The sequence below is a fragment of the Podarcis erhardii genome (genome assembly GCF_964252035.2).
Source record: "Podarcis erhardii genome assembly, chromosome: 2".
NCBI lineage: Eukaryota > Metazoa > Chordata > Lepidosauria > Squamata > Lacertidae > Podarcis > Podarcis erhardii.
Genome location: NC_138498.1, coordinates 114,565,126 through 114,590,789, shown reverse-complemented (window position 1 = coordinate 114,590,789; position 25,664 = coordinate 114,565,126). Strand labels below are relative to the sequence as shown.

The following is a 25,664-nucleotide window of genomic DNA, read 5'->3' as shown; positions in this document are numbered from 1 at the left end:
TGTCAAACAGATCAACCGAGGGCCTGGTTAAAAAGGAACGTTTTTGCCTGGCACCTGAAGGTGTGTAATGAAGGCGCCAGGCTAACTTCCCTGGGGAGAGCATTCCAGAGACGGGGAATAGATCCTGATCTGTCTTCTCCCCATCCCATATGTAAGGCAGCTCCTGGTATCTCTTCATTTTGTCTCCTTCTCTTTGCCCTGACAGAAGACCTTGTCTGGTCACTTCCTGGCGTTGGAGTCTGTGCACCATGAGGTGAGGCACCTTCAAGAGGCGCTGAAGGACAAAGACGCCGACCTGGCAAGACTTGGCGCTGCCCTCCGCACAGGAGAGGAGACCTTGCATGTATGAACGGAGAGAGGGGGTACTGTGATCGAGGGAGGAGGGGCCCAGAACTAAGGACAATATGGTGGGAAGTTATTTGTAATTCAACACATTGGGAAAACTAATTTGAATCCTGGCCTCTCCTGTGGTCAAGGCTGGTGATTTTAAATATATATCTATATGCATATATATACAGTGGTACCTCAGGTTACATACGCTTCAGGTTACAGACGCTTCAGGTTACAGACTCCGTTAACCCAGAAATAGTGCTTCAGGTTAAGAACTTTGCTTCAGGATGAGAACAGAAATCGCGCGGTGGCAGCGGGAGGCCCCATTAGCTAAAGTGGTGCTTCAGGTTAAGAACAGTTTCAGGTTAAGTACGGCCCTCCGGAACCAATTAAGTACTTAACCCATGGTACCACTGTATTTGTGGGGCCTGCCTGGTGTCTTTTATAAATTTTGGGCCACGTTTCCTTCCAAATGGAATTCTGGATAAACCCTGATAGCTTGGGACTTTTGGGTTTCAGCAAATGAACAACCAAGAACTAAGTTTCTAATCCTCTTGGCTGCAAAGGCACATTGACCTGACATTTCAGATAAATGTAGGGTAGGCCTTTGCTTCGTGTTTTAAGAAGGATGTGGGGAGCAGCGCAGCATCATTTCACTAACTTGTGTTCTCACTTCGTCTCGTTTGCTTTTCACATCTTTCCTTCTAGTATGTAAATTTTTTTAAGAAAAAACACGTGACATTTGCAAACATTTTTTTTAAAACAATAGTCCATTGTTTGCTGGGGGTAATTAATCTGGATTCTTCCACGGTTAGACAGACAATCCCAGATACAAAAAGTTTGCTGGGTTTAGCAGTTGTTTCTGCGAAGACAAAGGAGGATCCGTGAAAATAATATTGCTTTCTCCTGTTCTGGGGAGCCAGTGCGGTGTAGTGGTTAAGAGCGGTAGTCTCGTAATCTGGTGAACCAGGTTTGCTTCCCCGCTCCTCCACATGCAGCTGCTGGGTGACCTTGGGCTAGTCACACTTCTCTGAAGTCTCTCAGCCCCACTCACCTCACAGAGTGTTTGTTGTGGGGGAGGAAGGGAAAGGAGAATTTTAGCCGCTTTGAGACTCCTGAAGGGGCGTGAAAGGCGGGATATCAAATCCAAACTCTTCTTCTTCTTCTTCTTCTTCTTCTTGCCTTGTCTACCCTTGGCAATTGCCCCTCTTCCCCCAGGCTTTGCGCGAGGTGCTGCATCAGAAGGATCGGGAGATCCAGCGGCTGGAATCTCTCTCCGCCTCGACCCGCGGATCCTGGCAGCAGCGGGACCAAACTTTGCTCCTGGCCCTGAAGGAGAAGGAAGCCTTAATCAAAGCCCTCCAGGAAGCGCTCGCCAGCAGCACCAAGGATGTGGAGGTAGCTACTGCTAGGTTTCTAGTTCTCATTGCCTCTCCTCCTTGGCAATGCTAGAATGCCACAGGATTTTTGATATTTAACACGTGCGACGCAAATGTGCAATCTTCCTGATACCATTGTGAGCACCAACCATCATGAACGCAATGGAACACAGGTCTGGAGGGGACCCAAGACCTTTCTCTCAATGTTCAACTGAAATTGAACCTAGGCATTGCTGATCAGAAGGTCGGCGGTTCGAATCCCCGCAACAGGGTGAGCTCCCGTTGTTCGGTCCCTGCTCTTGCCAACCTAGCAGTTCGAAAGCACGTCAAAGTGCAAGTAGATAAATAGGTACCACTCCGGCGGGAAGGTAAACAGTGTTTCTGTGCGCTGCTCTTGTTTGCCAAAAGTGGCTTAGTCATGCTGGCCACATGACCCAGAAGCTGTCTGCAGACAAACGCCGGCTCCCTTGGCCTGACCTGTCATTCTACCTGACACCTGCCGGCTACCTGATCATAAGTGTCACATGAGCCGATTGGAGTGTGCCAATCGGAGCCAATCGGAGTGGTACAGAGTGCATGGACTGGGCTCTGGTTCACCAGAAGCGGCTTAGTCATGCTGGCCACATGACCCGGAAGCTGTATGCCGGCTCCCTCGGCCAGTAAAGTAAGATCAGCGCCGTAACCCCAGAGTCGGCCATGACAGGACCTAATGGTCAGGGATCCCTTTACCTTTAATTGAGGCCCATAAGCTCAATTCCTGCAAAAAAAAACACAACTAACTTTTTTGGCTGTGGCCCCGATCTGGTGGAACGCTCTGTCACAAGAGACTAGGGCCCTGCGGGACTTGACATCTTTCCACTGCAAGACAGAGCTGTTCCACCAGGCCTTTGGTAAGGGCACAGCCTAACTCCCTCCTTTGGCAATCCTCACAGAACTCTAGCCCAATGGTTGCCATTAATCTGTTTTGAATTAATTTTATAATGAAATGGTTTTAGAATGTTTTATCATTTTACTGTTGTTAGCCGCTCTGAACCCGGCTTCGGCTGGGGAGGGCGGGATATAAATAATTTTTAAAAAAATTATTATTATTATTATTATTATTATTATTATTATTATTATTATTATTTCTCCACCCAAGGCGCTCGCCAATTCCCTTGGCAGCCCTGACTTTGCCCCAGGGCTGCTCCAGAGGATCCAGGAGAAGGAAGACTTGCTGGCCCGGTCTTTGGCTGAGCAGGAGGAGATCAGAGCCCAGTGGCAGAGGCGCCTGGAAGCTGTGGAAAATGCAGCTTCTGCCACGGAACAGGAGCTGCAGGTAGGAATGAGAAGGAGAACACAGGGGCACTCTGTGGGATCTTAACTATCTCCAGAATATATATATATATATAATATATATGTATATATATAATTATAATTATAATTATATAATTCAACTTATTACTCACTTGAGGAACTTTTGTAAAACAATAAATGCAAAAGTAATTCGCAAAAAAAATAAATAACATATCGAGCCAGTAGAAAGCAAAATGGAGGGGGAAAAATATAATAATAATAATAATAATAATAATAATAATAATAATAATAATAATTTATTATCTATACCCCACGGGACGCCGCTGGCGCTGTGGTCGATATACAATAGTGCTTTTTAAAAATATATAGGGAATCCGCCCACAGCCGCTGCAGCCTTTGCGCCTCCGTGTCCGCCCCAGTGCATCCCCTGTGATTGTGAATATGCTGGCCGAGGCCCCCCTTGGAATCGGAGGCCCAGGCCAAGAGGCCCATCTGCCCCCCGCCCCCGTCTGGGCCTGGTTGTAGCAAGCCAATCAACAAAGCAGATCCCACAAGCCTGAAGTTTTGTCCTGCGTCAGCCAGGTGACAATAATGGAAATTCTCAATCTTCTCCATCTCGTTGCAGGAGCAGCTGCGCCGGCATTTGCAGGATGCCCGAGAACGGGCGCAGGAAGTGGAGAAGCTGCGCAGGCGCCTGACGCAGGCAGAGGCAGAGCTCACCCAGGGAGCTGCAGCTCTGGAGGAGCATCGCGCAGAAGTTGCGCGGCTGCAGGGGATGGAGGCAGTGAAGGAGCAGGTCCTGGAGGTCAGCAGTTTTTGTTTTGTTTTCAAAAATAGGATTCTTGGGAGAAGAGGAGACTAGGATGCTCCAGACATGGAAAAGCAGGTCAAGAGCCTTGAGTGGACATGCCAGACTTTCCCTTAGAACCTTAAAATCCTGTGACTACAATTTGTGTACAGTGGTACCTCTGATTGCGAATGGGATCCATTCCGGAGGCCCGTTCGCAACATGAAAAGAGCACAACCCGCAGCGGCACATCTGTGCATGCGCAGGTTGCAATTCAGTGCTTCTGAGCATGCGTGTGACATCATTTTGCGCTTATGCGCATGCACGAGCAGTGAAACCCGGAAGTAACCCTTTCTGGTACTTCTGGGTCGCCGCGGGACGTAACCTGAAAGAACGTAACATGAAGCAAATGAGGTATGACTGTATAGGAAATGTACATGCAGCCCTCTGCCTGCTATGCAGTATTATTACATTATTATCTCGCTCTTCTTCTTTCTGTTGCATTTCCCCCACTAAATGGAGCTGGCAAGTGGAGCCTTCCTTCTCCGCCCCCCAGCTTTAAAAATAGATCCAAATTAAATATTTCACCAGCAAGGTTTGTGAAAGGCTCTTCCCTGCAGGCTTGGTCTCCCTTTGTTTAACAGCCTTATTGTTATCTTTCCAGCTTCAGTGGCAGGGAGAAAATAGCAAAGCTTAAAAACAAAAAAAGAAATATGAGTAAATACAGCAATAAGAATCTCTTTCTTATTGCTCAGCTCCTCCTAACATTTACTGCCCATCCTCAAAGCTGGCTTTCTGCTTCTGCTCTGATATCTAGCAAGGTGTTTCACCACATGGAATTTGCCTGGGTTAATTCCTTGCTTAACATCTAGTGGCTGACATAGGGATTACACTTTTTGACGTCAGGACATGAGTGACGCTGTGGTCTAAACCACTGAGCCTCTTGGGCTTGCTGATAGTAGGAAGGTTGGCGGTTCGAATCCCCGCGACGGGGTGAGCTCCCGTTGCTCAGTCCCAGCTCCTGCCAACCTAGCAGTTTGAAAGCACACCAGTGCAAGTAGATAAATAGGCGGGAAGGTAAATGGTGTTTCTGTGCACTCTGGCTTCCGTCATGGTGGAACGCCCTCCCATCAGATGTCAAAGCGATAAATAACTACCTGACATTCAGAAGACATCTTAAGGCAGCCCTGTTCAGGGAAGTTTTTAATTTGTGATATTTTAGTGTATTTCTGGTTTTTATGGAAGCCGCCCAGAGTGGCTGGGGAAACCCAGCCAGATGGGCGGGGTACAAATAATAAATTATTATTATTATTATTATTATTATTATTATTATTATTATTATGGTGTCCTGTTGCGCCAGAAGCAGTTTAGTCATGCTGGTCACATGACCCGGAAAGCTGTCTGCGGACAAACGCTGGCTCCCTTGGTCTGAAAGCGAGATGAGCGCCCCAACCCCATAGTTGCCTTTGACTGGACTTAACCATCCAGGTGTCCTTTACCTTTACCTTACATTTTTTGATGGAGCAGTCTCAGCTACAGGGAGTGTTAGGGTGGCACCCATGGGTGCCCATAATTACACATACACACACCAACTCCTAGGGGCTGAGGTCCCTTTCCTTCCTCTCAGTAAAATGTTTGAGGGGCGCAGCCCGCCTGCCCGCCCTCCCCCCCGCAATTCAAGGGCATTGTCATTCAAATGTGCTGTGTCTTCTGATCTATTATGTGGAGTGGGGCAAACTACCCCCCCCAAAAAAATATTTTATTCAATTTGGCACCCCTGCACACACACACACACACACACACACACACACACACACACACCCACAGAGCCTCCTTGCAAACGAGGCAGTGAGGGAGGGTCACCTTCTTCCTTGAAAACTACACAGAGCCGAAGGAGGACGTTGGAAGGGGTGATGCTCTTTCCCACTTCCTCTTTCCACTCTCTGTGCTTTCCAGAGCTTAGATTAATTCTTCTGGACCTGACATTTACCCAGATCCCTTAGCTCAGAGAAAAGTGTGTGTGTGTGTGTGTTTGTGTTTGTGTGTTTGTGTACGCACGCGCACACACACACTTTCTCTTGCCTGGAGGTGGGGGTTGCTGATATGGAGATGGGAAAGAGACTTGACTGGAGGGGGTGCCACCCATGGGCAGGGGCGTACGAAGTGGGGGGCGGAGGGGGCAGGCCGCCCCGGATGCCACTCTGGGGTGTGTGTGACAAGGTGGCCCCTGCCTCCCCCCAGCTGTAGCGGGCGTCCATACGGGCTGCCACTCTCGCGCACTGTCTGTACAGGCTACCTCTCGCACGGCAACCGTATGGGCTGCCGCACATGTGCAGTCCGTAGGGGATGCCGCACATGCACAGTCCGTACGGACATTGCGCATATGTCACCGGGCGGTGCGTCCTGCTCCGGATGCCGGAGAGGGTTCTCCGCCACTGCCCGTGGGACACATTCCCCCAAACATGCCCATGGCCTTGGTGATTATGCCTCTGACAGCTGCTTCTGACATCACAATCTCTTCTGGCGGTTCCCTTAATGCAAGAAGCCAAGTTACAGGGAACCAGGCAGGGGGCCTTCTCGGTAGTGGCACCCGCCCTGTGGAACGCCCTCCCACCAGATGTCAAAGAGATAAACAACCAGACTTTTAGAAGAGACCTGAAGACAGCCCTGTTTAGGGAAGTTTTTAATGTGTGACATCTTAGTGTATTTTTGGTCTTTGGTGGAAGCCGCCCAGAGTGGCTGGGGAAACCCAGCCAGATGGGCGGGGTACAAATAATAATAAATTATTATTATTATTATTATTATTATTATTATTATTATTATTATTATTTATTTCATCCCCGGCAGGAAGCTTTGCGAGAGGCAGAGGAGAAGGACCGGGTCCTACAGAGGTTGCAGGAGCTCTGGCTGAAGAAGGTGCCAGGGAGAGAAAGTATGTGGCCGGGGGGGGGGGGTGTGCAGAGGGTCAGGGTGGGAAGGTGCTGCTCTTTTATAGCAGAGCTCAAGGCCAGCTCAAGATGTTTTGCTGCTTGACATGCACAAGCTGATCTCCCCCCCCCCCTCAAAAAAAAAATGAATTTAATGTGTAGAAACCAACTGAACCTGCACCGGACTCTTATTTGAACACAGGCAATCGCTTTATCCCAAGTCTATCTTGGTCTATCTAGCTTGGTATTGTCTACACTGCCAAATTCTCTCAAAGCCGTACTTGTGGATTCCATAGATTGAAGCTGGGACTTTCTGTGTGCAAAGTGGCTCCTCTAGTGTAGAGCTACAGCCCTTTCCCAAAACCAGAAGAGGTAACAGAGCAGTAGAGACAGGAGGGAGGAAAAAAAGCACCCAGCTTCAGCCCCAGTGGAGCAGGTTCAAAAGAAGCGAGAGGGGGCAGACATTCTGCTGCATCAACCTGCTGTAGCCCCGCTCCAGATGTTTTGGACCACAACTCCCATCAACCCTGGCAGGCACAGCTGTGCTGCCATTTGCTCCAGCATCTGCCAACTGATTGGGAGCCTGAAGCATCCGCAAGCATGCCTTATTCAGAGAAGCTGTGTTACGCTACTTGCAACAATACTCAGTCTAAACCACTGAGCCTCTTGGGCTTGCCATCGGAAGGTCGGCGGTTCGAATCCCCGCGACGGGGTGAGCTCTCGTTTCTCTGTCCCAGCTCCTGCCAACCTAGCTGTTCGAAAGCACACCAGTGCAAGTAGATAAACAGGTACTGCTGTGGCAGGAAGGTAAATGGCATTTCTAGTTTCCATCACAGTGTCCCGTTGAGCCAGAAGTGGTTTAGTCATGCTGGCCACATGAGCTGGAAAGCTGTTTGTGGATAAACACCAGCTCCCTCAGCCTGAAAGGGAGATGAGCGCCACAACCCCATAGTCGACTTTGACTGGACTTAACTTTCCAGGGGTCTTTTACCTTTTACCTTTACCTTTCTTCTGACCAGGATGCACCCCACATCCTGTATGCGTTGCTTGAGAGTTGGGGAAGGCTACCTATGGGACACAGGTGGCGCTGTGGGTTAAACCAGTGTTTCCCAACCTTTTTTGGGCAAAGGCACACTTGTTTCATGAAAAAAATCTCGAGGCACACCACCATTAGAAAATGTTTAAAAAATTAACTCTGTGCCTATATTGACTATATATAAAGTAACTCTCTTTAATAGGAATCAAATAAACACAAAGAAAGTATTTTATAATTACTTTATTATGAAATAGTAAGTAAACAGAAATATGAAAAATTATAAAATACTTTATTCAGTGCGCCTTTTGTCCCTCTCCTCGAAATGCTCCAACTCAATGTTCCTCCGCGGGCTGGCCATTGGAGAGCCGTGTCGCCCACACCGCAGCCCAATACAATATGAACCCTCCCCTCGCAAGCGGCAACCCCTCCACACTCCCCACCTTAAGCCTCCACACGCGCCCTGCCCAAAGAGATGCCCGCCCACGCGCGAGGGGATCCTTTACCTCAGCATCCCGCCAAAAAAAAAAAAAGAGGGCGAGAGACTGCGGTCCCCCAGAGGCTGGGCGTTAGGAAGAAGCAGCCGCCTTCATCCAAGCAGGAGCAGCAGCAGCTGTAGCTGTAGTAGCGCCAAGCTGTGCCGGGACTCCGTGCCCATGAGGGGAGGGAGGGGAGAGAGAGGAGAGGCAGCAGGTCGCCCTCTTAAGTCACGCGCGCGCAGGCACCACCACGCATCACTCGCGCCCTCTCGCAGAGCCCCTGTTCAGCACCTCACGTCCCCATCATGAGCCGCTGAGAGGCCGCCAAGCCTCCAGGCTGCTCCCATTCAGCCTTAGGCGTGCGCCCGCCTCGGGAAAAGCGGTGCTGGGAGGCGGAGAGAGAGAGAGAGAGGACGCCGCTGGCCGGGTCCCACCCTCAGTCAGTCGGCTCGGAGCTACTGAGGAGAGGGAGGTGGGGACGATGGCGCGCGCGTCTGTTCCGCTCGGGGCCAGCGCGCCCCCGCCCCCGCCCCCCTCTCCAGAATCCCCAACTAAATACGATGCGCTATGGGAGGGGGGAGAACCCACCCACAAAGAGGACGCCTTTCTGCAGGGCGCCTAAGGCCTCTCGCCGCCCGACTCGCCCGCCTCCCTCCCACGGCACACCAGGCAACGTCTCGCGGCACACTAGTGTGCCGCAGAACACCGGTTGGGAAACACTGGGTTAAACCACTGAGCCTAGGGCTTGCCGATCAGAAGGTCGGTGGTTCAAATCCCCGCAATGGGGTGAGCTCCCATTGCTCGGTCCCTGCTCCTGCCAACCTAGCAGTTCGAAAATATGTCAAAGTGCAAGTAGATAAATAGGTACCTCTCCGGCGGGAAGGTAAACAGCGTTTCCGTGCACTGCTCTTGTTCACCAGAAGTGGCTTAGTCATGCTGGCCACATGACCTGGAAGCTGTACACTGGCTCCCTTGGCCAGTAAAGCGAGATGAGCATGCAACCACAGAGTTGTCCACAACTGGACCTTAGAGTCCGGGGTCCCTTTACCTTAGGGCACAGGGAGGCCACGTAGTGCATACACAGCAGTCTCAGAAGAGAGGCATAGGGAAGTACCTTGCAAACTTAGTTAGACCAGATGGTCCATGTACCCCTGTACTGTTTGCACTGGCTGGCAGGGAAGCACCATTTTTTCAGGTGGGGGGAGCCCTTCCCAGCCCTACCTGTGGATGCTGAAGATTGGGCCTGGGCTCTTCAGTGTGCAAAGCAGACTCGCTTACCACTGAGCAATCGCCCTTCCCCAAACGGCATGTTTTTCCTCAAACACTGACCTGTTGTTCTACCTGACACCTGCCGGCTACCTGATCGTAAGCGTCACATGAGCCGATCAGAGTGTGCTCACCCATAATAACTGGTACAGAGTGCATGGACCTCTCTGCCTGTTTACTAACTGATTTTCAATGTCACCTTATTATGAGTAACTTATTTTGGATCCAGACTTCATTGGTGGTTTTTAAGCAGAGGTTGGATGCTCACCTGCTTTAGCTGAGATTCCTGCAATGCAGGGGGCTTGACTAGATGACTCTTGGGGTCCCTTCCAACGCTATGATTCTATTCACAAGTAAGTCTCATTGAGGTGTGCTCCTAGATAAGCAGGTGCAGGATCGCAGCTTTCATCGTCATCTTTTTTTAAAAGGTGCGACAGAACTCTTAGCTTCAGAGATTGGTAACAGACTGTGGCGATCACACAGGATCCCCAGACATTTAACGGTCTATTGATCCCTCTGCGACCACTGTGCTCACTTCCCCGCTGCCAGATAATATTCAGATAATATTCCTGTCAGTATCTTAACTTTAGTTTCTTTACTGGCCTATACCTTCCTAATGTATGGAAGTAAGAGCTGGACCATTAAGAAGGCTGATCGCCAAAGAATTGATGCTTTTGAATTATGGTGCTGGAGGAGACTCTTGAGAGTCCCATGGACTGCAAGAAGATCAAACCTCAACATTCTCAAGGAAATCAGCCCTGAGTGCTCACTGGAAGGACAGATCCTGAAGCTGAGGCACCAATACTTTGGCCACCTCATGAGAAGAGAAGACTCCCTGGAAAAGACCCTGATGTGGGGAAAGATGGAGGGCACAAGGAGAAGGGGACGACAGAGGACGAGATGGTTGCACAGTGTTCTCAGAGCTACCAGCATGAGTTTGACCAAACTGCAGGAGGCAGTGGAAGACAGGAGTGCCTGGCGTGCTCTGGTCCATGGGGTCACGAAGAGTCGGACATGACTAAACGACTAAACAACAACAACACCTTCCTAATATCTTCTGACTGATTATCTCAACTGTTTGACTGACTCCTCTTAACAAATTCTCTCACACAGCCCAACCCACAGACTTATCTTCTCGCTCTTGCCTAACTCCAGCCTGTCTTCTCAACAACTCTAACTCTCTAAAAACCTCTGTGCTTAAATCTTAAAGGTAAAAGGTAAAGGTACCCCTGCCCGTACGGGCCAGTCTTGACAGACTCTGGGGTTGGTGCGCCCATCTCACTCAAGAGGCCGGGGCCCAGCGCTGTCCGGAGACACTTCCGGGTCACGTGGCCAGCGTGACAAAGCTGCAGCTGGCGAGCCAGCGCAGCACGCGGAAACGCCGTTTACCTTCCTGCCAGTAAGCGGTCCCTATTTATCTACTTGCACCCGGGGGTGCTTTCGAACTGCTAGGTTGGCAGGCGCTGGGACCGAGCAGCGGGAGCGCACCCCGCCGCGGGGATTCGAACCGCCGACCTTTTGATCGGCAAGCCCTAGGTGCTGAGGCATTTACCCACAGTGCCACCCGCGTCCCTTTGCTTAAATCTTATACACCGTTAACTATGCCCACTAGGTTCCCATTGATTGGTCATTTTACAATTAGTTAACCCTTTCCCTATGAACCCAGTATGATGTCGCACACATAGGAGGACAAACGCCACACAGACTTAAAATATTTCCAGAGGTTGTGGCTCTTGCTTTTGCTGTCACTGAATTAACAGCGATCTGTCGGGATGCGCCTGCTTCTCATAAGATGAGAACTTGGGTACGTCCAAGGCAAAAGACAGAAGAAGGAACTTTTTCACACAGTGCTTAGATAAACTATGTTGTTCTCTGGCCCCCAACTTGGATGGCTTTAAAAGAGGCTCTACAGTAATGCTTCTGAACACTAGTGGCTGAGAAATTCAGGTGGGGAAGAGTGCTCTTGTGCAGAAAAACAGCTCTGACCGTTTTGCTTCCTCCCAGTTCCAGGCCAGACTCGCCTGCCTGCTCTCTGAGCCTTGTCCCTGACTGATCTCAAGTGCTCCAGGAATTGAAGAGATGCTGGACAAAATGAAATTATACTTGATCAGCGGAAGCACTGGACAGAGAGACATAAAACTGCGGGGGCTGGGGGAGTTGCCAGTTTTTATTTTAAGAAATGGTGTATTACACGGTGAGCTTCTGTTTCATTCCTGGGGAAGAGGAGCTAATGTAGGGAACACTGATTGCGATTGCGTTTTTAATCTGGGTGTGAAGTTATTGGAAATAGTCGTGGATGCTGGAGTGCAGGCTTCATGCAACAGGAGCTGTTTCTTAGGAATGCACTGCCTGAAATAATAATACACAAGTGAACTAACACAGTGTGAAATCTTTTTGTTCTGATGCTGGCAGGGGTGAGTGCTTCTGAATACCAGTTGCAGGAACCTGCAGGAGGGGAGAGCAGAGCTATGCTCTAATCCTGCTCACATGCTTCCCAGAAAAGGAGGCTGGTTTGTAGGCTTGTCCACATTTGAGCATTATTTAGCTGTTTATCCACTTTCCAGCCCATTCATATTAAACTGGAGTTCTCCACCCCAGCACATATTTGAATTTCTGTAGGGGGAAGAGCGTTAATAACTAATATAATGATCATTCCCCAGCCACTCTGGGCAGCTGCCAACAGAATATTAAAACCACGATCAAACACCAAACATTCAAAACTTCCCTAAACAGGGCTGCCTTCAGTTGTCTTCGAAAAGTCAGATAGTTGTTTATTTCCTGGTTACAGGGAACCAGACAGAGGGCCTTCTCGGTAGTGGCGCCCGCCCTGTGGAACACCATCCCTTCAGATGTGAAGGAAATAAGCAGCTATTCTACCTTTAAAAGACATCTGAAGGCAGCCTTGTTTAGGGAAGTTTTTAATGTTTGATGCTTTATTGTTTTTAACACTCGATTGGAAGCCGCCCAGAGTGGCTTGGGAAACAAAGCCAGATGGGCGGGGTATAAATAATAAATTTATTATTATTATTATTCCTTGACATCTGATGGAAGGGCTTTCCACAGGGTGGGCGCCACCACTACATTGAATTCCACCCCATGAAAATACCTTTGCAAGCAAACTCTCCAGGTGGGTGCATGGAATAAATTCAATGTCAAGGATGCCCTCCAACCTCCTGAAAAGGGAACTGGGCTGAAAAGCAGGGTTAAAAAAAACTCAACAACTTGCCAATTAAGCAGTATCGTAGGCCATATGCATGGAAGACAATTTTACTTGGCTACGAGTGATCGCCGAAGAAGAAGAATATAAGCAAATATAATCCTTTGCTTACATGAATAAGAGAGACAATGCGGTTTACTTAAAATCAGCTTTAATAAATTTGTATCCTTTCTATAAAATTATTATTTTTGTACAGAAAGAAAAAAAGTTTATATACAGTACATTTTTAGCATTTTGAATAAAAAACTCCCCAGCCAAACAGAATGGCTGACAGGAAGTGGACCGGGGCCAAAATAGTTTAGGAGTCAATGAATTGGCACAAAATCACCAGGAAATTAAGTGGGAAAAGGATAACCCAATTTGTCAATGAAGGCACTAAGGCAACAAAATGATTACCGTGCAAGGCAGAGTTAACGTGTGATTCAGCCCATTTGTTTCACTGGTTTTGAAAGCACCACTCTTTGTTGCGGCCAATGCCAAAGCAAAAAAGAAAAAGGCCAAGATATTCTGAAAGAGAACGACGTAATCAGGAATTGGCACAGTTGGGCCTGAAAACCAAGATGGCAGACGGGCATAGCTGTCAACTTACAGATTTGAAAATAAGGGACCAGCAGCCTTGAAAATAAGGGATTTTGCTATTGTAAAGAGTTACATACATTGGTAGGATTGACAGATGCTGTCAATCCGGCATGAGGCAGTTGCGGCGGCGCCCTTCTGCGTCCCTCCCCGTCCCCTCTTCTTCCTCCTCCCTCAGGCCGCCTCCTCAGCCACCGCCGCCTCCGGGCTCGCGGGCGGTGTGGGCGAGAGTCTCTCTCCCTCCCCCCCCTCAGGCGGGGAAGGGCCGATGGAACTCCTCGCGCCAGGACGACAGCGCCAGCGCCAGCGCGCGCTCTCTCTCGCAGCAGAGGACCCCGAGCCGCTGCTTTCCTCCTGAGCCGGGTGAGCACGAAACCCGGGAAATTTAAGGGACATCATCAATAAGGGACCGCAGCGGGACACGGCGCTGGGATAAGGGAGTTTCCTGCCAAATAAGGGACGGTTGACAGCTGTGCAGATGGGAGTTATATAAGCTGTTTGAAAAGTTTGCCATGGAGTAGTTGTAACCAGTTGGGGAGGAGATCAATCGTAGCTTCCAGCCACCTCACTGTCTGCTTCTCCTCAATGCAAAAGCCGGGGGAACAGTCTAACAATGAGCTTACCACACTGTAGGCAGCTGAATCCGACTGCGTCTCTGTATGATAGGTTTTTAGAAGAGGCTCTCCCAGGTGCTTCCTGGTCACCCAATTTAACCCAGAGAACGGCACACAGACCTGGAAAATGCTTTTTACTGAGAAGTTGCAAAGCCCGCGAAAGAACAGCAGCTGAACCCTGAAGGAAAGGACACTTGATTTACTGTGGCTATAAAATCCAGCAATATATCTGGTGGGGGAACATCGCAAATATCGGCCAAACGTCCTTTTCGCTGGGTTGGACGCGACGAGGCCCAAGCCAAAGGGAAGTGGGATGGCTTCTTGTGAAGATGTCTGCAGGGTTGGAAGGCAAGATGGGCAGCAAAAGACCAGCGTGGAGGGAAACGTTGGCACTGGCACAGAATCAACGTGTGGGGAAGCACTGGCATTGTGGCAGTGGCGGCGGAACGCCCGCCCAGCCTGGCACACGAGCGCTTGCACACTGGGCAGAACACATCACGTGACATTGTGTGATGTGTGGGGCAAGTCAGCGACCCTTGGGATGAACAGGACATCTTGACTGGATACAACCCGAAATGGGTGGACCAGAGGGAAGGGCAACATGTTAAAATGGCTGCCTTCATTTAAAAGGTGGGCTCTAAAATAAGATGGCCAGTAAAGGAGGAGGCGGAGGAGAATGTCTTCTCAATATGGCACCGTTTAAGAAATCAATATGGCCGACACGGAGCAAGACAACGTGAGGCAAGAGTGGCAAGGCCCAAAAGGCTGAAATGTGTTCAAAATGCACTGGAAAGGAAAGCAAGGGAAGGGATATGTTAAGGTGCTCTTGGGACAGGCCTGGGGCCTAAAAGCCAGGAAGCAATATACTGTAGCAAGAGATGATGTGGACCAGTAACACCAAATTTTCTTCTACTTGGCTTTGCCATTCTTGTTCTTCTTGTTGAGGATATTCATGAGAGACTTGGACATGTAATACGGCTTGCTCTGGGAGCCGTCATTCCGCTCCAGGTCTTCCACTGCGGGGGAAAAGGAAAGTTTTGCCTCAGGTCCCATCAGATTAGCAAACGAATGGTTAATCTGTGGAGAGGGGAGCCCCTCCAGGCATTGCTGAACTACAACTCCCATTATACCTGGCCATGGACCGTGCCGGCTGGGGCTTATGGGAGCAGGAGTCCAGCAACACCTGCAGAGCCCCAGGTGTGCAGTTGAGTATAATTAGGGCAATAAAAATTACTCACAGAAACAGAGGAACAGCGTGTCGACACACATATTGTAGACGCTGAAGAAACCTTGGGCTATGAAGTAGGCGCCTACCACAACAGTCTGAATCGGAGAGAGAGAGAAGGGGGGAAACATGGCATGAGGTGAGAGGGACAAGATTGGAATCAGATGTTTTGGATCACAACTCCCATCAGCCACATCCAAGATGGCCACGGTGGATGTGGACGATGGGAGTTGTAGTCCAAATCTGCTTGAGGACACTGGGTTGCCAAAGGCTAGTTCACCATATTATCGCCCACCATATTTTGAAAGCTCCCAGTTTGTTGGGGACAACTCATACTATTTCTTTAATGGTTTCTGCTATTATTTTGTGAAGCAACACAAGAAGCTACTAAGTTGACTCACTTGTAGCCCTTCAGAATTGGCTGAGCTACAACTCCCATTACCTTTGGCCATTGGCCATGCTGGATGTCAGCAACCTCCAGAAGGCCACAGGTTAGCCTCTCCTTGGGCCATTTGTCCAACAAAGCATATACAAAGCATTTCCTGAGCTAAGGATCCTCCTTGAGACAACCAAGATTCTTCACTCCCAGAAATTCCTTGCAGTTTTCTGTCAGCAACTTTGGTGTGTTGTTTTTTTTTTTGGAGGGGGTCTGTACTACTTTTTAGCTAAACTAACACAAATCTGTGCATCTTAGCCGCCATATTGGATTGGAACAGTGCAGAATTGCCTTAAAATGGGCCAGGAAAAAGAGAGAGAGATTGAGAGAGAAAAGGTGAAGGCCCAAGAAATGGGCACAGTTACACATACCAGGATGGGCAGCCAATAGTAGTTGAGGACGGGAGATTTGAACTCGGGTTTATCGATGGGAATTCGCCCAGTGAAGAAGAAGAACGACAGAATGCCTACTCCGCCAACTACCAAGAGCTTCCCGAATAACAGCAGCAGGTCCGTGACTTTATCCAGGACTACAACTCTGCAGGGGTAGAAAGGGAAGGTTTGAACCAAGAATGTCCATCTTCATCCCTGCCTCTCCTTGGTCCCTGCTGACCCCACCCTCTCGCCCCATTACCTGGCAGCATTGCGCATCAGTAGCATGAAGGCATTTTTAGCCGACACACAGAAATTCTTTCCATAAATGGCAATCTGAGGAGGGGAAGGGTTTGAAAAAGACAAAGGAAATTAGCTCAGTCTTTTGCAAGGATGTAGGACTATGCCCTTCCCCTCCCTCAACAACACCACGCCCCCCGCCCCCAAGTTTTTATTGGGATTAAGATGGCCATATAGAACCACACACCCCAGCCTAGAATTTTACGGGGTTCCACAATCAACACTCCACCACCGATTCCCAATCAATTATTATTTTTCTAGAGGAAAGAGCCTGGGCGTTGTAACACCACTGTTCAGGGAGCAGAAACACAACTCTCATAAACACTGCAACATCTCCCTGATGTACTGTATGTTTCTTTTTAAAAATATATATATTTTTATTAATTTTTACGTAAAATTTCCAAACAACATACAACACATTTTCTTATCTTATTCAGTGTTTTGGACTTCTATCAACCACATCTGAAGATTTTTCAATCTTTATCACTTAATCTGCATTTGATTAATTTCACTGTTACGTTTAATAGTCCTTCACTAATAATTCTCTTCATACTTTTCTCTGCAATATTTCACATAGTCCGATGTACTTTATGTTTCAGTGGGTATTAATTGTAAGTCGCTTTGGGAGCTCATCTTGCCTGACAAGTCGTTTGGAAATAAATAATCAGTGTTAATTCATGGAGGCTTTGAAAACCCAACCGCACTTTCCAAACCATGGTTTCTAAGGCGACCTGGTTTGTTTTAACCACAGTGCCGCCACTGTTGTATGGATGCCTGATTATCGTCTTCCAAAGCAACTACTCTATTCTGAACTTAAAAATGGAAAGCGTAATGCTGGTAGTCAACAAAAGAGGCTGAAAGACTCTATCAAGGCAAAGTTTTAAAAATGTAGTATAAAAACTGTCACTGGCAATGCCGATCAACTTTGGGGGCCCTGTCCCCCTCAAATATTTTATTGGAGCTAGCCGACCTGATAGAATCCGCGACCAGAAGGAGGAGGAGTACCAGGAGGAATGGCTGAAATTTAAAGACTATTTAGTTAAATGTGTTAAGATAACTTAATTGGGAAAACTTGCAAATACCAGATAGGTTTAGGATTTAAATATGTGATGTTAGAGAATATTATGTTTAAAGTCAAAATGAAAACAAAGAAGGATGTTAAGTGATTAAGTTAATTTTATGAGAAAATTGGTATTGGAAAACTGTTATAATGATATACAGTGGTGCCTCACAAGACGAAATTAATCCGTTCCGTGAGGCTCTTTGTATAGCGGTTTTTTCATCTTGCGAAGCAAGCCCATTGACAGCTTAGCGGATTAGCGCTATTAGCGGTTTAGCGGCTTTTAGTGGATCAGCTGATAAGCGGCTTATCAGCGGATCAGCTGATAAGCGGCTTAGGGCTTAGGAAAGGGGGGGGGAGGGAAAAAACCCCGCAGGAACTCGCAAGACATTTTCGTCTTGCGAAGCAAGCCCATAGGGAAATTCGTTTTGCGAAGCGCCTCCAAAATGGAAAACCCTTTCGTCAGCGGGTTTTCCGTCTTGCGAGGCGTTCGTCTTGCGGGGCACCACTGTACACTGAAATTCAGCCAGGGGGATTTGAGGAAAGATACTTAACACTTAACAATGTTACTAAGATTGGGTCAAGTATAGTTAAGATGTTTGTTTGTTTGTTTGTTTGCTTGCTTAATTATTTTTGGAAAACTAATAAAAAAAATTGAGGGGGGGGATTTATTGGGGGAGGGACTGAAAAACCCTCGGCCCCGATGAGATGTTTCCTATGCAAGCCGTAGTTTTGAGGGGCGCACTGTTTGCCGTGTTTGCGCAGGGGTCCTGCAAACACAGAAGAAGATCTCTGCTAGGTGAGGCCAAAGGCCTATCTTACCCAGAATCCAGTTCTCACAGTGGTCAGCTGGCCACAAGCAGGACCCGAGTGCTGTGGGAGCAGGTGTAGCAGGGTTTTGAGCCCCGGTTTCCCACCCGCAGACGCATCACAGTGGCTCTTAAGCCACTTCCCTCACCACCTGTCCCCCCGCGGGCGTCCCCATCTGTTTCCCTCCCAACCGCCACCGTTAAGACCCCTGATCTTCTAGGTGGCCCACCTGCAAGTCTTACCATGATGTAGGCGTTTCTGTTGAGGAACTTGATGAACTTCTCCAGACACCAAAAGCAACACTTCATGCAGCAAAGCAGGCACTTGGCAAGCTTGTTACCGGAACCTACAAACGCCACAGGAGAATTAGGTAGCTGGGGCCTCAAAAGGACACGCTCCCATTGGCTCTTCCCAGTTTAGTGGGGTAGGAAAGCTGAAAAATAACATCAATGTATTCCACATCTGGCAACCAGTGTGCCCCTTTGGTTTCAGATGTACATAGGTAGGTAAAAGGTAAAGGGACCCCTGACCATTAGGTCCATTTCGTGACCGACTCTGGGGTTGCGGAGCTCATCTCGCTTTAATGGCCGAGGGATCCGGCGTTTGTCTGCACTCAGCTTCCGGGTCATGTGGCCAGCATGACTAAGCCGCTTATGGCGAACCAGAGCAGCGCACAGAAACGCCGTTTACCTTCCTGCCAGAGCAGTACCTGTTTATCTACTTGCACTTTGACGTGCTTTTGAACTGCTAGGTTCCGGAGGTCCGTTCTTAACCTGAAACTGCTCTTAACCTGAGGTACCACTTTAGCTAATGGGGCCTCCCGCTGCCGCCGTGCGATTTCTGTTCTCATCCTGAAGCAAGTTCTTAACCCAAGGTATATTTCTGGGCTAGCGGAGTCTGTAACCTGAAGCGTATGTAACCTGAAGCATCTGTAACCCAAGGTACCACTGTACTCTCAACCTAACTAAACCTCCTAAGTCGAATATTACTGTATTTGAAATTTGCTGGGTTTTTTGCATTCTTGTACTTCTGTATTAAAATTACAGTTACACCTTAAGGATGCCTCATAAAGGGGGGAAATGAATGTTTCCTTTTTAATTCTTTGTTATTATTTTGTGGTCATGGTTTTTTTTTTGGGGGGGTCATACTGATGTATATTTTGTTCTAGGAGGTTTCGTTTGGTCAAAATCGAGTACAGTGGTACCTCGGGTTACAGACGCTTCAGGTTACAGACTCCGCTAACTCAGAAATAGTACCTCGGGTTAAGAACTTTACCTCAGGATGAGAAAAGAAATTGTGCAGCGGCAGCAGAAGGCCCTACTGGCTAAAGTGGTACCTCAGGTTAAGAACAGTTTCAGGTTAAGAATGACCTCCAGAACAAATTAAGTTCTTAACCCAAGGTACCACTATATACAACTCCAGAGTTAATGCTAGATACATGACTTCTGGCAAATGAGCCGTCTTAGCCACAAGAGGGCTGTGAAAATGTGTCCTGGGTTTTTTCCACGTACTATCTGAAACCCAAAGGGGAACATTGGTTGCCAGAAATGGTTCCCCCCACCCGCACCCCTGCTCTCCTACCCCACTAGTTAACAAAGCAGCAACTGTAATTTGAATTACCTGAAGAGTCTGAAAATTTTCAAAGATTCCTGCATCGCAGGGGGGTGGACTAGATGACCGCTGGGGTCCCTTCCAACTCTACAATTCAATAATTCTATGAAGCTGCCACATTCTGCCTAATGTTAGGGCCAGCAACATAACAGACCAGCTCTGAAACCCTTTCAGATTGTGAAAGACTTCAGTGCTGGTCTATTTCCAGGGTCACTGGGCATCCCGACTCTGGTTATTCTGACCATTACTGGAATTTATTCCTGCCCTTCTTTTCTTGCCTGGTTTATTCATCACTTGCCTTTTAACTTGTGGTCCATATATTCCAGCACGATGCGGATCAGTTGGACGATAGTGAGGATGAGGGAACCAAAAGCAAGAGATCCTATATGGTATCTGCGGAGAGAGAGGAGAGGTCCTGTAAGGTGGAGCTGCCTTTCAAAACGTTCTGGGTCAAGACAAGGAACCCCATTCCTAATTAAGGCTGAGGTTGCTGCTCTTATCCAAGGTTTACGTTTTCATGTACAGTGGTATCTTGGTTCTCAAATGCCTTGGTACTCAAACAACTTGGAACCCAATATTAAAATACTGTAATACATCAAACATTAAAAGCTTCCCTAAACGTCTGGTAGTTATTTTTCTCTTTGACATCTGGTGGGAGGGTGTTCCACAGGGCGGGTGCCACTACCGAGAAGGCCCTCTGCCTGGTTCCCTGTAACTTGGCTTCTTGCAGTGAGGGAACCACCAGAAGGCCCTCGATGCTGGACCTCAGTGACCGGGCTGAACGATGGGGGTGGAGACACTCCTTCAGGTAAACTGGACCGAGGCCGTTTATGGCTTTAAAGGTCAGCACCAACACTTTGAATTGTGCTCGGAAACGTACCGGGAGCCAATGTAGGTCTTTCAAGACAGGTGTTATATGGTCTCGGCGGCCACTCCCAGTCACCAGTCTGGCTGCCATATTCTGGATTAGTTGTAGTTTCCGGGTCACCTTCAAAGGTAGCCCCACGTAGAGCGCATTGCAGCAGTCCAAGCGGGAGATAACCAGAGCATGCACCACTCTGGCGAGACAGGTAGGGTCTCAGCCTGCGTACCAGATGGAGCTGGTAAACAGCTGCCCTGGACACAGATTTGACCTGCACCTCCATGGACAGCTGTGAGTCCAAAATGACTCCCAGGCTGTCCTTCAGGGGCACAGTTACCCCATTCAGGACCAGGGAATCCTCCACACCTGCCCGCCTCCTGTCCCTCAAAAACAGTACTTCTGTCTTGTAAGGATTCAATCTCAATCTGTTAGCCACCATCCAGACAACACTGAGCTAGATGGACTCAACGCTTTGACTCTGTTGAAGGCAGCTTCCTATGTTCCAATTCCCAAGGGAGATGCTGGCACAATGCAAGGCCGGCGGCAGGGTGAGGACCAGATCCTCTGCTTCCCTGCCCACCACCAGACACATGGGAATCCCCACACGAGATGCGCACCGTAACGTCCGGACGAAGGCGTTGCACACAGCGCAGGCCGGGATATCCTGGGGCTTCTTGAAGGCCCAGTAGTAAGAGGCAAAGGCCCCCGCCAGCACACACTGCCCCAGGGCAATGACGAAGTTAATGCACCAGAGGAGGCCCACAAAGTTGTAGATCTGAAGGTTGAAGAGGTTGCGCTGGAAGAGACCTTCATCGTTGTATTTGAAGAAGATGCAGTCCACCCGGCAGGGCCAGTAGGTGGAGGCGTTGAATGTCTGGAGGAAGAAAGCAGGGAACAGTGCTATTAATACCAGGGCATGGAAATGGCTGGTCTCAAAAAGAAGAGCCAAGCAGAGCCCCACAAGTTGCTCCACAGCCAAACAGGATCCGTTTTGAACACTGGCAGAAATATAAAATCCAGGGTCGTACAGGAGATGGACTTGGAGCAGGGAGACCTGGGCTCAGAGCTCTGAGGAGAACTTCCAGCCAGTCCTTTTCTGACTCACCTCGCTTTAATAACTTACCGTATTTTTTGCTCTATAAGACTCACTTTTTCCCTCCTAAAAAGTAAGGGAAAATGGGTGTGCGTCTTATGGAGCGAATGCAGGCTGCGCAGCTGTCCCAGAAACCAGAACAACAAGAGGGATCGCTGCTTTCACTTTTGGGATTCAGGATATTTTTTTTCTTGTTTTACTCCTCTAAAAACTAGGTGCATCTTGTGGTCTGGTGCGTCTTATGGAGCGAAAAATACGGTACCTCACACTTCCTTACCTCTCTTAGTCTCTCTCCTCCTAACTTATTTCACTATTCTCTACTGAACCTACCTCACAGTCTATTGTACGAGTAAGATACCACCACAAAATTAATAGGAAGTACAGAACTGCCGCCCCCAGAATTGAAGACACACTTTTAAATACAGTGCTGGGGAGCACAATTGGATTTATTTACTCGGGCTTTTGGAAGAACTTGAGATATCAGTGTGTACAGTACAATCCACATGTGTACATGTTGCACGCTTTCAACCTTAGGCAGCTGAAGGCTAGCCAGTTGAAACTGCACATGTTAATGAGGGCTCTGGGATGCTCTCCTGAAATCTCACAGAGCTGCCATGTTGAGAGGGCCTTGCCCCCTTCCCCACCTTGCAGCAAGGTAGAGCGCAATCCAGCGGACCTGGCACAAAAAGAGCTTTTAAGCTCTCTCAGGGGTTTGATTCTGGGATGCTCACGCAAGATCTTGTAGGGCTGTCCAAGTTCCCGAAAGATCTTATGCGAGGATCTCTAAGTATCCAGCACCAGTGTGGTTTGCCCCCTCCAAGCAAGACAAAGAACTTAGAAGAAGATATTTTTGTACCATGTCATTTAGGTTCTGGGCTCCATTTTCTGTTGCCTATGAAGCCAAAATGGCCACAATTGTCCCCATTAAAACCCTAAGTGGGGATAAGACACCAAAGCAGCCCAGAATTGGAGGGCTAGTTAGGGGCAGGGATGGATGTATCTGCTAATTTTGATCCTCTCAGTATCTCAGTTTTCCAATCTTACATTCAGTTTGCCACATTCTGTAGCAGTTCATGGGTTTAAATTTTTTTCTTTAAAAACACTCATGAAAATTCGTCCGCATTTTAATGCAAATTTCTCCTAATAAGCCCATTTTTGTATTCGGTTCTGAATAATGTAATTTTGTAAGCAATTTTCCCTAACCCAAAGCACTGTTTTGCATATTACTTTCCATAATACTGTATTGGCCCAAATATAAGCTGCACCCGCAAATAAACCACACCTTTAAAAATTTTTTGGGGGGGGGGAGAAAAAAAAGACAATACCCAAATATAAGTCGCTCCATTAAAATTGGGTTACAGGCTGAAAATCGCTGCAGTTGGTAGAATTGTAACTCCGAGCCAATTTAAGCCTTTGATCTTGCAAGCCCACAAAAGCGACCGTACAATCACCAAAATCACAAATTGCTATTCAATTGCTACAATTCCACAGGCACTCAAGCTCGCAAATCAGCAATAAAACATTTTCTTGTTCCAATTTACCGTATGTCTGTTTCAGCAGCAATATCGTAAAAGACAATTTTTGTAAGGTCACGAATATAAGCCGCACTTTAACTTTTCATGGTCAGAATTTGGAAAAAGAAGAAGTGAGGCTTCTATTTGGGACAATACGGTAACTTCATTTTTATGCACACCTTCCCCTCATATACACATTTTTGTAAGCATTGGTTGGTTGACAAACTTCAGAAAAGTGCAAATTTCCAAGGATAGATGCGTTTCGCTCCACATATTGTTTCAGAAAGTGGAAATGACTTTAAATGTGTACCAAATCAAATTGATCCCCCATCCCCTCTAGTCAGAGAGGTAGATCTGGGAACCAAGATCCTTCAGCTACGTTTGTGACTCACCATTGGGCTGCAGGTCTCGTTCCCAGAGATCCCTATGCAGTCTGGGGAACTATCATTTTTGGGAGCGATGCGATAGAGGGGCGCTCCAGAGGTGGCAAGATATCTGAAGGTGGGGAGTAGTCAAGGGAAGAAGATATAAAAAGAAAAAGGAATAATGAGGGCAACCCCAAGCCCCAGGGCCACCCTCACTTTTTGCCATCTTCAGTGCGGAAATGTTTAAGACCTTGGTGTTATGTACTGAAGTTCTCACCCTGGGCCAGCAGGGGAATACTTTTGATATTTAGATATACTTTAGATAGCTTTCACTCAGGTCCGCATATGCAAATAAGGAATTGAAAGTGACGTTCAGTGATTGGATAGTTACAGAAAGTTGTTACTGTTGCTTTGTAGTTGAGTTTTATATAAGCAGGTTGGCTGAACCCTTCAGTTCAGTTCTGTTCTGGGCCTGTGAATAAACAAGAGCTGTTTGAAGAATCGCTGTGTCGTCTGATATGTTCACCCACAACTTAACACTTGTGGTACATGGAACACAGAAATTTCCCTACTGGGAACAAAAACCTGAAGAGAGGGAAGCAGTGAAGAGCTGAACTTGAATATTCATGGAGTTTTCTAAAGCTTGCTGAGAATTTTGTGATTCAAAATTGGAAGCTGACGTTCTTACCTGAGGATAGGAGGGTTTCAGGATGTTGTTGCCTTGTTTTTACTAGGTGTTAGGATATAAAATCTCTGAAGCTGTCACCAGGAACTGCTACGTTCCGTCATTAAACACTAGGTATCAAACGCCAAGTAGTACAGTGGTACCTCGGGTTACATACGCTTCAGGTTACATACGCTTCAGGTTACAGACTCCGCTAACCCAGAAATAGTGCTTCAGGTTAAGAACTTTGCTTCAGGATGAGAACAGAAATTGCAGCGGGAGGCCCCATTAGCTAAAGTGGTGCTTCAGGTTAAGAACAGTTTCAGGTTAAGAACGAACCTCCGGAACGAATTAATTACTTAACCTGAAGTACCACTGTATTACATATCTGCTATGACTTCCTGTCAAACACCAGCCAAGTATTGAAATACAAAGTTGTTCTCTTCATTTATGTACTTGTCCTATGGTTGTGTACACGCTATAGCTTTTAAGCACACTCAAAGCAAACTTTCCCTCAAAGGATTCTGGGACTTGTAGTTTACCCTTCACAGACTGACAGTTCCAGCAACCCTTAACAAACTACAGTGCCCAGAATTCTTTGAGGGGAATAAATGTGCTTCGAATGAGCTTCAAAAGGCACTTATTTCTAGCTTCCTTTCCTCCCAATAATGGCATAAGAAGAAGAAGAGTTTGGATTTGATATCCCGCTTTATCACTACCCGAAGGAGTCTCAAAGTGGCTAACATTCTCCTTTCCCTTCCTCCCCCACAACAAACACTCTTTGAGGTGAGTGGGGTGAGAGACTTCAGAGAAGTGGGACTGGCCCAAGGTCACCCAGCAGCTGCAGGTGGAGGAGCAGAGATGCGAACCCGGTTCCCCAGATTACGAGTCCACCGCTCTTAACCACTACACCACACTGGCTCTCACACTGGCCATAAGCTTGGTAGCAATTCAACAGGAAACACATAGGTAAAGCCATTAAAAACAAAATGGCGCAGTGCACTGCTTATATTTAGGGTTCAAGCCTCACCATTCCATTTTGTGCTATCTTTGCCCCAATAGCCAGTCAACTTTCCATGACTGTAGAGCATACTCAGTCGCTGTCCCCACAACCAACACCCCACTTTTTAGGGCACAGCCCCCAAAGATGTGTGTTTGGGGGGGCCATGCAAGATTGCGGGCCCCCCAAAAGTGCTTTTTCCAGGGGGAAATCGCATTGCAAAATTGGGCAAGATCACAGCTACCAAAATGGAAGTTGTTCTCTCACAATTAAAAACAAAACGAGATGTCCGGCTTTCCCCCGGGACACTTGCAAGTCACAAGTCTTCTCTTAATAAAGGATACAGAGCAGTAACACCCCAGTAGGCCACACATATCACCAGCAAGACGAAGGTCAGCAACGGGTAGAAAAGAGAACTCATCATGTAACCAATGGCTCTGCAGGAGAGAACA

At 47.9% G+C, this 25,664-nt stretch overlaps 2 protein-coding genes and 1 long non-coding RNA gene across 5 annotated transcripts in view; 1 reads left to right on the top strand and 2 right to left on the bottom strand.

The window, feature by feature from the left end:
- Positions 1-11,871, top strand: part of LOC309336672 (uncharacterized protein) — a 28,371-nt gene extending 16,500 nt beyond the window's left edge. For all 3 annotated transcript variants that reach the window (XM_081852819.1, XM_081852818.1, XM_081852820.1), the window contains exons 6-11: positions 206-343; positions 1,549-1,728; positions 2,848-3,024; positions 3,628-3,807; positions 6,637-6,721; positions 11,499-11,871. In XM_081852819.1, the coding sequence (XP_081708945.1) occupies positions 206-343; positions 1,549-1,728; positions 2,848-3,024; positions 3,628-3,807; positions 6,637-6,721; positions 11,499-11,530 (792 nt within the window). In that variant the 3' untranslated portion in view covers positions 11,531-11,871. The remainder of the gene's footprint in view (positions 1-205; positions 344-1,548; positions 1,729-2,847; positions 3,025-3,627; positions 3,808-6,636; positions 6,722-11,498) is intronic.
- LOC309337450 lies at positions 10,051-10,701 on the bottom strand. The gene is made up of 3 exons (XR_014154314.1): positions 10,622-10,701; positions 10,536-10,585; positions 10,051-10,107 (listed from the first exon to the last, which is right to left on the bottom strand). It is a non-coding gene; the product is annotated as an uncharacterized lncRNA (long non-coding RNA).
- A 2,160-nt stretch (positions 11,872-14,031) lies between the features above and the next one.
- SLC44A4 (solute carrier family 44 member 4) overlaps positions 14,032-25,664 on the bottom strand; it is a 55,039-nt gene continuing 43,406 nt past the window's right edge. Inside the window, exons 13-21 of the mRNA XM_081852719.1 lie at positions 25,557-25,649; positions 23,576-23,678; positions 21,194-21,450; positions 20,013-20,107; positions 18,346-18,449; positions 16,196-16,269; positions 15,934-16,099; positions 15,140-15,224; positions 14,032-14,917 (exon numbers count right to left, since the gene is read on the bottom strand). Coding sequence (XP_081708845.1) covers positions 14,811-14,917; positions 15,140-15,224; positions 15,934-16,099; positions 16,196-16,269; positions 18,346-18,449; positions 20,013-20,107; positions 21,194-21,450; positions 23,576-23,678; positions 25,557-25,649 — 1,084 coding nt within the window. The 3' untranslated portion in view covers positions 14,032-14,810. The remainder of the gene's footprint in view (positions 14,918-15,139; positions 15,225-15,933; positions 16,100-16,195; positions 16,270-18,345; positions 18,450-20,012; positions 20,108-21,193; positions 21,451-23,575; positions 23,679-25,556; positions 25,650-25,664) is intronic.